Genomic DNA, 13,833 nt, shown 5'->3' with positions numbered 1-13,833 from the left:
TCAGGGTTAGCAATTTGTAACTTTCTAAAACAATGAAAAAATTATATTCTTTCTATAGCAGCTTGAGTTTTCTAACTGCCATATAAAAGCAAGATGACATGACTTTTTCATTCTTAACATTAATCTGTCATAATATTAAATTAATGCCTGCCCTATACAAGCATACACTTGAAAATGCTAAAGGCAAACACAAATTCCTTCCTAATAGATTGAGAAAAGAAACAGCATAATCAATAACATAACAAAAGGTCATGTTACAGTTGACTGCAAAATGGAAGACAAATTTTGTGAATGCTTAATGTAAAATACAGAATGTGCTACTGGAGAAAATGAAAATTATCTGAAAACATAAGAATGAGCCTCAAATATACATTTTGGTCAAAGAAAAAGTATTCTATTTTCTCAACTCAAAAATGCACTCAAACCATGACTGCTTATGAGATTATGTACCATATGATATAAAAGGAGTGACTTTGCCATAGTAAGCACAAGAAGCTAGGTTAAACAATCATTAGGTCAAAAATCACTATTAGATTTCAAGACACTAATTAAAGCCCCTTAAGAAAAAAGACAGTTGGGTTGGAAAGCTTGAAATCTTAATTGTATCACATGTGAATGGCTTCTGGGCAGAGTAATGTGTAAGTAACTTATAAACACTCTTCCTAGGCTAACTGCATGTTATCAAATGGTTAAAAGGATTCAACCAACTGCCTATCGAAACACTTTAAAAGAAGTCCCAGAAAGTTCCAAAAGGCAAAAACTTGAATTTACTTTGTGCTGGCAATTACTTAAATAGTGTTTACATTTTATTAAGTATTATAAATACTCTAGAGATGATTCCTTAAGTATTTTGAATCTGCAGATGTAGAACCTGCAGATACAGAGGGTTGACTGTACTACCAACCATCTGCCTCCCCAAGCTTCCACCCTAGTCCCAATCTCAGCTGCTTATTCACCTTTAGGATGGTTGTGACTGGCATTAGAAATCATGTCAGTGAACCTGAATGTTCTTGAATCAGGAAATGGCTGCTGGGCCCTAATATTTGTTTGGCTTGTTCTCAGAGGGGAAGTAATGAGGGAATGGAAAGGGATCATTAAATGAAAAAATATATTCACCACAGTATATTAAATGCCAGTGTGAGCGCAAAGATCAGAAAAAAGGTCAAATTGTTCAATGTTGCTCTTCTAGTTTCTGTGAGGGAGAAGGGATTAGCTCTCCACTGGCCCTCCCCTAAAGCTATTACATCAGAATGCAGGTGGGCAGAGCTTATCTCTAATTTACCAGTTTCTTATTAAAGAGGATCAGAGAAGACTTATTACTTTCTGCTTAGAGATGGTCTTACTTAAGACTATTTTAATTAAAGTAGAAATCAAGAAAATTCTCTGACCAGGCCTTACTGATCCTCGGTCCACTCTATATTTTAAGCAAGAACCTATCTGAACCTCAAATATGTGTTTCTTTGCTTCTTTTTCATGGGCATAAAGATGAATGTTTTTGTACAATATGAATGCACAGGCTGACACATCTGTTTTCTTTTCTTATCTTTCTAGGTTATTATGATATCATGGAGAAAATATTTAAAAGGTGCCCTTGTTACCTTTTTTTCCATTTATATGCTTAAAGAGGTTTCCTGCTAAACTGTTATAAGCACTCAAAGTATTTCATCAAGTATCTGTGTACTTCTGATGTGAAACGGCTGGAGTTCTAAGACTTAACAAATAAGAATACTTACATCTAGACATTCCAACCTGATAAGAAAATAGATGCTATTTTTTTAAAAGAAATGGTCATTGTTGATGGTATACTTTATTAAATGTACTTTTTAGTGATATCAATGGGAATTCTTTCCAATTAACTTGTACATTTTCTCTGTGTTAGTATATATGCACCCTGATATTCTGTTTCATCTGGTATTACTTTAGGTCTGCTTTGGGGGTTGAATAGACACGGAAACAGAATTTCCCAGGCTATTGAAGGAAAAGTGCCCATCATTATGAAGAAATACAAGTGTTTCTCTGCTTGCTTACCATTCTGATTACTATTGCCTATAGTGCCATCTTCTTTCTCAGACTGGCTGTTGCTACTGTTTGAGGCAGTTGGGGGAGGAGATGGTGCTCGACTAGAAGCAGCACTTTCACTTTCATCTAGAAGACGATCCATGTAATCCCTTAAAATTGAGGGAAACAATAATTATTTTCTTAAATTAAAAACCACTGAAAATTAAAACTGAGGTTAAATTTACAAGGCTTTATTAGCAAGTATACCCTAATTTTCCCAAATGGAAAGCTCCTTTTGGTTAAATGTCTGTAGGAAAACGACGTGTGAGGGCTTTACACTAGCAAATGTTACAGACCTACAGGCAGTTTTAAAACTTTAGAAACTGGAGGCAAATGATCAGACCAGCCCAACTAAAATCAGAAAGGCTGTAAACGAAGTGGGATGATGTCAATCACAAGGAGTACAGAAGAATTTTTGAACACAGATTGGAATTGTAAAGCTTACCAAGATTATGTTATGACTATGGCAATATCTGAAAGACAAACTAGGACCTAAAAATGAAATATCTCCCTGAAACTTCCTGTTACTTTCTTCTGTTAGAGCTGAGCTATAATAAGCTCGCATAGCTCCTGGGCTTATCTGCTAGCTTCATCTGCCCATATATCGTCAGAGGTGAGTTTACATCTTCCTTAAGTAATTTTTGAGCTCAACAGCATGGGATGACGTTTGTGGTAAGTGACATTGGGTTGAGGTTAGAGCTGAACTAAATACTTCTCTCCCTCAGGTTTAATGTCTTTAGTTATAAAATGCATGTAATCATACATGACGTATGTACTGGGCTGCTGTATAGGATATGTGTAGCAAAGTGTTTTACGAACTATGCAGTGCTACTGAGTCACTAGAATAAAGGTCAGCAAACTAAGGCCTGTGGGCTGGCGATCTATTTCCGTGGATAATATGTTACTGAACACAGTCATATCCATTCATTTACATAGTATCTAAGACCCCTTACATACCAACAGCAGACCTATGTAGTTTCAAGAGAACTTAACATCTGCAAAGCCTAAAATATTTATTCTCTTGCTCTTTACAGGAAAAGTCTGATGTCATCTGTACTGAATAATCCCGTGAAGGCAGGGAGTTCAGTCTGCTTTCTTTATCTCTGCACCATTGGTGCCTAAGTTTGCACAGTGCCGAGAACTACAATAAAAGCCTAAAAACATTATTTATTCTTAAATTCTCCCAGAATAGGAGTAATAGAAATATTAAGACAAATCTTTCAGAATCTTGTAAGCAGGTTAAGTAGGAATGTGGACAAGAAAGAAACCATGGAAGGGCTTGGAACTTCACTCAAAGTCTGTGTAACAGTCTGCACTAATTAACATTTTAGGCTTTATCTTCCTCATTTATAAATGGAGGGAATAAATTTGATGGTCTTTTAAGATCTCTTTGACTTTATGTCATTCATCATTATAGAACAATTAGGTAACAAATCTGAAGCACACAGAAACAGAATGAATATGATGAATGCAATGCCAAAGGGACTTCAGAAATTAAAACTAACAGAAACAGATAATGCACTAGGAAGAATTGCTGGAAATAAATCTGGTATAGTGGGAATGGGTAATGGAGGATGTTAAAAGCCACTCAAAGGAAACTAGAACTGACGAGATACCAAAATTATTTTAAATCTCTGAATATAACAATGATATTGTTAAAGACTTATTTACTACTGTTTCTTAAAGGTTAATGCCATCCAGAATGCTTAAGGAAAAGAGGAGGTAAGTAGACCACCCAGGGGGTTGGAGCAGCATTCAAATAGTTGGAATTATGCCGAGTTATTTTTTACTTAAAAAAAAAAAAAATTATTTTCAAAGCTTCGATTTGCATATGGCTACCAATTCTTTTAGGTAGTGAATGGAGAGACTCTGCAGTAGGATTTATCAAAGGCCATGTATAGGCAGCAAAGTGGCAAATATGCTTCATTTTGGTGAACAAATGAAAGGTAACTATGTAACAGAAAAATTAGCAAATAACTTTCAGGATAATCTGCTCTTAACTATACATTTTGACTAAAGAGGAAGATTGAAAAATTCAGTCAAATTTTTGTCTAAAGGCATTAATTAACTTAATGTTTTTGTCTAAAGGCATTTAAATTTTGTGTGGTCACTTAAACTGCAACTGTTAATAGAAAGAGAAGGTCCTGGAAGCAAAGTACAAAAATATTTCTATGCTAGAGAAAACCACAATTTCTCCCCATCTGCAATATACAGTCTACATGGCTTCTTATAGGAGATTTAACACAGCTAAAAGGGATGAGGAGGAGTGAAAAAAACAAATTAGTTTTCAGTTAAAAAAAAAAAACTTTATAAAAGACCCAGAGAGAATATAGTTGAAGACTACAAAACACTGTTCTTGTCTAGCAGGAAAACATTTCTTCACTTCATACCGTAACACCAGGGGACACACTGTTAACTCTTAATGCCTGAGAAAAGAGAAGATATGGGATTACTTTTAACTAAGACTACTCCATCTACAGAATACTTAAACCTTTTAAGAAGAATCAAGGTGACAGATATAAGTAGCTTCAAAAAGTTTTTCAGAAGCTATGGAGAGATTATTAGAAAAACTAAAATGTTTAGCGGCACATCCCTACCTAACCTGTTGAGCCTGACGTCACAGAGGACCAATTAAGCCAGCCCACAACACTTCCCTTGGTGATGCTTTCTGAAAGAGAAAACTGGATGAACCATGGGTCTGACCCAGCATGGCAATTCTTATATTCTTACTGCTGATGACGACAGACTGCCTGTAGTTCGTGTGTGAACTTTATTTCTGAAATGGGTAAAAAGATGAAAGATATTACTACTGCTTTTCCCTATAGCTTGAAAACTATTTTAAGATATACTCTTGAAGACTGGATAGCTGTATGTATTTCTAATACTATGTCTCAATGCTACCAATAAATAAAAATTAAACTATAAATTGATAACAATAAGCAATTATATAAAAACTGGAATACTGTTATATATAAAATTCTACTCATTATGGCCTTTGAACAAAAAGGAATGAGGCAGAGTCCAATGTTTCATGATTTCCAAGGACAATTATACCCGTTTATTCCCTTTCAGATAAGTCTGCTTTAGATTTTAGAGTGTTTGAACACTCCAGACAGGGAAGTGACCAGAAGTAACACCTGTAATGAACATGACCAAGGGACAGTCCAGTCAAGTAGTTTGAAAAGCACTAGAGTATGCATATAAGCACATCTTTCAAAGGCAATTGTTTGGCTAGGCTTAAGAATTTTACTAGGGCAGGCTGACGTCACAACTCTGCTTTATTTTTATTTCATAAACATAATACAGGGAATAATAAAGACAAGTATGGTAAAGTGAATTTCACTGGAAAGTTCATCGGTATTTTAGAGCAATACACGAAATAAAGGGTTCAATACTCTATTACTAAGTACTTAACAGTAACACATTACTAGTCAGATTGGGGATAATGTATCATTCCACAGCTAGACTAAAAGAAGCTAAGAGAATTTGGTGCATGGGGAGTGGATTAGACATATGAGGCATTTTGCTTAAAAAATGGATATAGTAACAAACTATACTCCCTCTATCACTAGGAGTGAGCTAAAGTTGTATTTATTAAATATTATTTCTGTTAGAGGAAAAGGCTTCAGAATATTTAGGAAAAGGGAACTTATCATGTACATGTTCATTTCTCTAGAAAATATTTTGTAACAAAAAAGAAAATCCAATTTGACCTGATTTATTATATTCCCATGTCTTTTCCCTTTGATATCATCTATATCCAGATCTTATTTTTGGTCCAAGATCTAAAATAGATTGAGCAAGGAAAAATATTAATTTCTCTTCCTCTTTAAAGGATTTCTATTGGGCATATGGCCCTGTAAGTTTTAGAAAAGATAGTCTCTCCTATTCTTACTGCTCTCTTGGTGTTATTAAATCAAAACTGTATGTGCTTATACTGAGTGGAATAGAATTTAACAAAAACATGCTCTTTTCACAGCTCTTCTGATCCATCTCCTCTCAGGAATACTACTGAAAACATGTACTCTTAACATCTACTTTGATAAATTTGCTGTCTCAAATAATATGAACTGTAGTTTACAATGTTTTGTAAGACACTGAAAGTCTAAATACCCCATGAAGATGTCAATAAATGGATAAACTGAGGTTAGTGTCAACTTTTATCCTTTTAAAGAAAGAAGAGTCTAAAAATCATAATTCTCTCAAGAAAAATTTAGAAAAGCTTAGAAAAATGACTCAAAAAGAAAAAATGAACTCACGTTACACCAGGATGAAGATTGTATTTCTTTTTTCCAAATCGTGTTTGTTGAGCAAAGAAATCGTAACGTTCAGATTTTTTCCACATATAATAGAATGCTACACATTCACCAACTGATCTTGTTCGAACCTATAAGAAACAAATACTTGTTTTTAAGAATTATTTCCTCCTTAAAGGAGTTATTTCATGAAAAAATCTTAAGTTTGAAAATAAATTTAGCTGACCTTTAAGTAATAAATAATAGCAGTTACAAAATATAATCCAGTAGCAGCTGTGTTAAAAATTACTCTTTCTAAGCTCCCATTCAGAGAAATCATATATTGGCAACAGGTCTTCAGATACTAAGCATTATGCTTTTAAAGAGACTATCATATTCATTTACTATAAAAATAAATACTCCTTTATCGAAAATGTCTGGCAGTGGCATTTGAATTAAAATTAATGTTACAAGCAATATGCAAATACTTTTACTCACAGAACACATAGGGAGACTGAATTTAAATGCCCTTTTAAAGGATTCTCTTAATAATCCCAACACTGATCCAGACTCAGCTACTTACATTGTAGAAAGGCTAAAAATATTTCGGTGAGTTAAAAGCTATTATAAAAATGCTAATATCTGTTTCAAATGAATATATCTTTCCTTTTCTCCTTTGTCTTTAGCTTCTCTTCTTTTCTCGGCTGTTTGTAAGGCTTTATTTTGGGGGCTCTAAAATCACTGCAGATGGTGACTGCAGCTATGAAAATTAAAAGATGCTTGCTCCTTGGAAGAAAAGCTAGGACAAACCTAGACAGCATATTAAAAAGCAGAGACATTACTTTGCCAACAAAGGTCTATCTAGTCAAAGCTATGGTTTTTCCAATAGTCATGTATGGATGTATCGTCCAACTATAAATACAAAGAAAGCTAAGCACTGAAGAACTGATGCTTTTGAGCTGTGGTGTTGAAGAAGACTCTTGAGAGTCCCTTAGGCTGCAAGGAGATCAAACCAGACAATCCTAAAGGAAATCAGTCCTGAATACTCATTGGAAGGACTGATGCTGAAGCTGAAACTCCAATACTTTGGCCACCTTATGTGAAGAACTGACTCATTTGTAAAGACCCTGATGCTGGGAAAGATTAAAGGCAGGAGAAAAAGGGGACAACAGAAGATGAGACGGTTGGATGGCATTACCGACTCGATGGACATGAGTTTGAGTAAGCTCTGGGGGTTGGTGATGGACAGGGAAGCCTGGCATGCTACAGTCCGTGGGGTTGCAAAGAGTCGGACATGACTGAGCAACTGAACTGAATATTTGTTTACAAAATCACTCTAGTGGTTTACTGTGCTATACCTATTTGGGAAGTGAATGGCTCCCCTTACACATACTAATATATGGGACTGGCAGATGATGATGTTGACAAAATTCCCTCTTTTGCTACTTTGCTTGTAGAGCTAGTAGGGTTGCTGCATAGAAAATACTGGGAATTTAAAAGGAAAAGTGTATCTGAATGAGTGTTTGAGATGCAAGATGATATGCTTTAGCTCCTAAGTTTCTGGTCCTGAAGTTGGGTATCTGCTGTGGGACTGACTAGATCTAAGGTCAACTGTCTGACATCCCTATTTTGTTAGGTGGCACCTATTTTTCTTTCTGCCCCTCTGATTGCACTTCATGACTTTGGCCCATGTTGCTTTAAGACAAAGCTATCAGTGTTTTAAAAACAAAAACCCCAATCACCTTCTCAAGCTGTTTTTTGCTTCCTTTTTAGAATCTTATTCTAGAAGACAACTGTCAAGTCAACTGTACTTTACTGAAAGCAAAAATTGAAAAGACATTTTGTGGCATGCAAAAGTTACCAGTATCATGAAAAGTTGTCAATTAAGTAAGTCTGCATAATACAACCTATGATTAAGATCCAAATTTCAATTCCAGGTATAAAAACAAAGAATATTTTCAATGGACTATTCCCCTCCCTCTTAAGAATTGTCCTCCCTATGGTTCACTGGAACAAACTTGTGAATTAGGTATAGGTCAGATGACTTTTCTAACACTAAAATACCACCATCACAAATATTCTTCATAAATAAGAAATCAAGGTCTTATTTCAATATCATGTTAAGACTTTTTTTGGCTAATAGCTTTAAGTAACCTACTAAGTTCTTACTCCTTAAAAAAGGATTTTGGCGGGGGGCGGGGGGCGGGGGGGGGGCAGGGGCGGGTATTGCTCCTGTGAGTTACATCAGCTTATCATCCCAGGGGTCCCCCTCTATAGCATGCTTGGGTCAGTATTGTTTGAATTTAAGCAGGAATGCTACAAAACTTTTTCAAAATGTTGGCCCTTTCAACCATGAGATCATTTGCTTTTCTTTAAATCAGAAACATATATAGTTAGTCATTAGCATAATACAGTCCTTTCACAGAGAAGTCACTATATTGGAGATTATCAGATGATTTGGTACAACACTAACATGGTTTGGCTACATCTTTTATATCAATGCTAAGACACAAAATTTCTCTCTTATTAGTTATGTCTGATGTCAAATAACACAATTAACAAAATTATCAACAATAAACTAAAGAACACCAAAATTGAGAAAAATCAACTGAGAATTTGTAAGCAACTATTTTATTTATGGAACATACAATAGATACTGTACATCCAGAGATATGAAAGAGGGTGAGGACAGACTATTTATAGAGCTTCAGACTCAAGCCCATAAAGCCCAGACACTTTCAACATCATCCTAGGTAAGCCATCACACATCTGATACACCATCTTTGAGGACACATGTAAAGCCAAGTTCCTTGTTATTTATATTCACTAAAAATGTGACATTTATAAGCCTAGACATTACTTAATTTGCCATATTTAAATTTGAGATTTTAATTTTACCTGTCATAATTTCCCTTAGGAACACAATTTTTTATTCTTTACAATTGTACAGTTCTACTAAAAATCTTACCTGATTTCAGTTTAAGAGAATTAAGCCTAAATAAATTTGTAAGTAATTATGAAATTTGGGGGGATATAAATTAACACTGTACAGTTGATATTTATATGGCATGATATATACTCACACATCCCATTCAGGAGCTGATGAACATAATTTTAAACATCCAGTTCTTAAAAGTTTCCAATAAATACCACATTGGGAACAGTCACTTGGCAAATATATGCCAGGAAGTCTAGGCATGCTTATTATAATTCCCTAAATACTAGCATATTATATATTCACTACAGAACTTTTAACATTAGAAAATATAGATTTCACATGACCCAGGTTAACTAAACTTATTTTTATAAAAAGAGACAACATGTATCATTACTTACTTTATTAGCCTGAATCAAATGGAAGTCCTTTCCATAGGCCTTCAACCCTTGTTCAAAATTTCTGCATTCTTCCTCTGTCCAAACAGATAATTCCTCTGACAAAATTCAGGGTGGGGGGTGGTGGGGGGAAAGTGGGGGAAGGAAACTGTTAAGCAATAATTTCCCAAATGCTGCACATAACAAAACCGCAAATAAAAATATAATTTTTGGTAACAACAGAAGTATTTTACTCCTGAGTTCTATTATTGATGGCTTCAAAAGATAAAGTAATAAAGCATCCTTATTTAATAAAATTTTGGATGATTTAGTCCCTAACTCTTCAACCTCAATTTAGGCCATTTCCTCCTTATTCTTTATGATCCAACTAAACCAGCCACCTTTCAATTCCTTAAACATTATTTTCTTTCTTTCTTTAGACTTTGTGCATGCTCTTCCCTTTGTCTAGAGGTTATTGTATGCCTCTTATCTCATCCCCCCTTTCACCTAGCTAATTCGTTTATAGCCCAGTAAAAATATTTTGTTCTAGAAGCTTTCTTTTACCGCCTCATTCTTTCCCCCAACTAGGTAAAGTCCCACTGTAGTAAGTTTGAACAGAACACTTGAATTCTCCTTGGAAGAACTCAGAACTATTTTTCAGCTTTCCTACCTAGGCTCCAAGCACCGAGAGGTCAGGGGCCTTGTTTATAGTTAAATCCTCACAATTTAATAGGCCCTTCAATTTTTGTTGAATGAATGGTCTTTTGTTGGTTACACAATGATATATAAACAGTACTTTTAGTGAAGTGGGGGTGGGAACCAGTTTAGAGTAACAAAAGAATTTTAGCTATGGCTTCATTATTTATGAATCATGCTTGCCTCAGCAAAGAGACCTCAGTTCTCATCAATTATAAAGTGAAGGTAACATCTGTCACTTTACTCAGTTCACAGGACCATTACCAAGATCAAGTAAGAAAATATTTATAAATGCCTTGAAACTGAAAGGCATTATGTATTTTTATTTAAATGGTCTTATTTTCTCATAAAGGAAAGGACAATATTAACCCCGTTCCCCATAATACCTTGTGTAATACTTGTTATATATAACAAGTTATAACAAACTATTATCCAACAAATATTTACTAAATTCAGAAAGATTAGTATTATTAAATTTAGGATATACCTAGTTATAATTTTTTAAACTTTTAAAATTTCAAAAAATTTAATAGCTTAAGGTTTAAACTTCTGCTATATCATGAAAAGAAAAAGTTAATATTTATGCTTACCTCTAGCTGCTTTTACATTAAATCTTAATCTTCTCAATGCTTCTTCTGTATCAAAACTGCACTTAACTAATTCATATAATGCCTAGAAAAATAAAAAGCTTCAATATGTAACCTGGACTATGAACAATTCAAGGTGACAATTTCTTAACTGAGTAAAGGCTTTTCTAGAATCCAATGTCTCCATCCTTTCTGGAGGACAAATAATTCAAGTGAGTGCAACACAAAAACCACTCAAGAAAAACAAACGTAATTCATTCCTGATAATTAACTGCCTCTAAATATGTAGAAAATACTGGATAAGCAAACCTCTGGCAGCGGCATGGTTTTCTAGGAGTTTAGAAATAAAAGGAAATCATCCTATAATAATCACAAGTCCTTTTTTAATGTTCCTATTCAAAGATAATTTTAAACAATCAGAAAAGAAAAGCACTGGTGAAAAAGGTAAAGTATATAATGCTGTTATTAGGTTCATGGTAGGCACTGTTCTACTAGGTAAAGAATTACATTATCCCAGATGAGTATTCCCAGCTTAATGATATCCACAGATTCTCTGGGATATGCAACAGAAGTTCAAAAAGCCTAATAAAAAAATACATACAGGCAAAATATCAAAACTTCTACTGAGGCTTAAATACCAAAATTGAGTGTTGTCAATACTACATATATTATGCAAATTACAACCTCAGACTCCCTGCTGATGACATTACAGAGCTTCCTCTACTTACAAGGGGTCCCAAGAAACCCATCCTAAGTTGAAAATATGTTAAGCCGAAAATGCACTTTATATACCTCACCTACTGAACATCATTGCTTTGCCTAGCCTACCTTAAATGTTCTCAGAACACTTACTTAGCTTACAACTGGGCAAAATCATCCAACACAAAGCCTGTATTATAATAAAGTGTTGACTATCTCACGTAATTTACTGAATACTGTACTGAAAACGAAAAGAATGGTTGTATGGATTCAGAATGGTTGTATCAGTTGTTCACCCTTGTGACTGCATGACTGACTGGGAGGTATGGCTTTCTGCCACTGCTCAGCATCACAAGAGGTATTCAACCCTAGCCCAGGTAAACATCAAAATTCAAAGCATGATTTCTGCTGAATGCATACTGCTTTCATACAATTATAGAGTCAAAAAATTTTAGGCTGATCCTTCGTTAAGTCAGAGACCACCTGTATAGAAACATTGGTGGATAGAAAAATACTGACAGCACTTAAACATATATGTGGTTAATGTATTTTTGGAAAAAATTGTTATTTCTTATTCATGTACCTGTTCATTGTCTTTTATGTGAGATCCTTCAGGAATTGCTTCTACACCTTTCTCATCACCTGTTCTTCTAGACGCATCTTTAAGAAACACAATCACTTTGTCTTCTGGTAAGTATTCAGGGTCCCACAGGAGCTGATCATCATTTTCATATACTAAATTAGTAAAATATAATGTTAAAAATAACGCCAAAAATTGAGACAAGTTTTTGTTAATACATATTGAACAAATAACATACTTAGAGCCAAAGTGTTGACAACTAAGAGGTAAGGCATGGTCCCACTACCTGCTTGACTTCATTCTGAGGCAATATTTATAAGTAATTTAAGCAATCTAAACAGACAGGTACCACTTGATGCCCCTTTTAGATCTGGTCTGACTTACCAAATTCCAAGCTCTTTTAGCTTGAACAGCACTGTGCTGTGCTGTGCTTAGTCATTCAGTCATGTCTGACTCTTTCCGACTCCATGGATTGTAGCCTACCAGGCTCCCCTGTCCATGGGGATTCTCCAGGCAAGAATACTGAAGTGGGTTGCCATGCCCTTCTACAGATCTTCCCAACCCAGGGATTGAACCCAGGTCTCCCACACTGTAAGCCACCAGGGAAGCAGCTGAATAGCACTGCTGCTGCTGCTAAGTCACTTCAGTCGTGTCCGACTCTGTGTGACCCCAGAGACGGCAGCCCACCAGGCTCCCCCGTCCCTGGGATTTTCCAGGCAAGAACACTGGAGTGGGTTGCCATTTCCTTCTCCAATGCATGAAAGTGAAAAGTCAAAGTGAAGTCGCTCAGTCGTGTCCGACTCCTAGCCACCCCATGGACTGCAGCCTACCAGGCTCCTCTGTCCAAAGAATTTTCCAGGCAAGAGTACTGGAGTGGGGTGCCATTGCACTACCAACACTTAACTAATAATATTTGCATGACCCTGGCAAGTTACTTCCCTTCTTTCTGCCTCATCTGTGAAATGGGGAAAACAACCCTATTAAACAAGGTTTTAGGGACTTAAAGCAATTTAAAGCAATTGTAACACATTAAATAATGTTAAACTATAATTACGATTTCTGAATAGGGATGTCTAGAACAATGCTCACCAGATGTCAACAATGCTTATTTACTGGTGGTGGGATTTGGGACAATTTTTTCTTACATCTTTGTACTTTTCCATGATGTTTGAAAACGTAAGTGTAAATCATTTTCATAATTTAAAAAGTCATTTTTTTTTAAAGCATTTAAGTTTGATCAGAATTTCCATTATAAAAAGACTTAAGGCCAAATTTCATCAAAATCTTTAAAGTGAGAGGAGTGGAGAAGAAACTAAGACAAGAGCCTTGTGGAATTCTACATGACAGGAAGACAAAAACATAAACAAAATTAAGAAGGAACAGTCACAAGGCAGACAAAATATCAAAAGTATGGCAACATAGCAGCAAAGGGAAAAAATGCTTCAGAAAATAATAGACTTTTAATTCTGTTAAACAAGCAGGATGAAGAATTTTTTAAATTAATTTTTATTGAAGGATAACAGCTTTACATTTGCTCCTTGGAAGGAAAGTTATGACCAACCTAGACAGCATATTAAAAAGCAGAGACTTACTTTGCCAACAAAGATCCGTCTAGTCAAGGCTATGGTTTTTCCAGTGGTCATGTATGGATGTGAGAGTCAGACTA

At 35.2% G+C, this 13,833-nt stretch overlaps 1 protein-coding gene across 11 annotated transcripts in view; it reads right to left on the bottom strand.

Moving 5' to 3' along the window:
• MIER1 (MIER1 transcriptional regulator) overlaps positions 1 to 13,833 on the bottom strand; it is a 67,887-nt gene that overhangs the window by 3,448 nt on the left and 50,606 nt on the right. For all 11 annotated transcript variants that reach the window (XM_005678289.2, XM_013962755.2, XM_005678287.3 and 8 more), the window contains 5 exons: positions 12,171 to 12,322; positions 10,892 to 10,973; positions 9,630 to 9,724; positions 6,318 to 6,445; positions 2,029 to 2,168 (listed from right to left, as the gene is read on the bottom strand). In XM_005678289.2, coding sequence (XP_005678346.1) covers positions 2,029 to 2,168; positions 6,318 to 6,445; positions 9,630 to 9,724; positions 10,892 to 10,973; positions 12,171 to 12,322 — 597 coding nt within the window. The remainder of the gene's footprint in view (positions 1 to 2,028; positions 2,169 to 6,317; positions 6,446 to 9,629; positions 9,725 to 10,891; positions 10,974 to 12,170; positions 12,323 to 13,833) is intronic.

The sequence above is a fragment of the Capra hircus genome, chromosome 3 (genome assembly GCF_001704415.2).
Source record: "Capra hircus breed San Clemente chromosome 3, ASM170441v1, whole genome shotgun sequence".
NCBI classification, from domain to species: domain Eukaryota; kingdom Metazoa; phylum Chordata; class Mammalia; order Artiodactyla; family Bovidae; genus Capra; species Capra hircus.
This window is presented reverse-complemented; position numbering and strand designations above follow the sequence as displayed.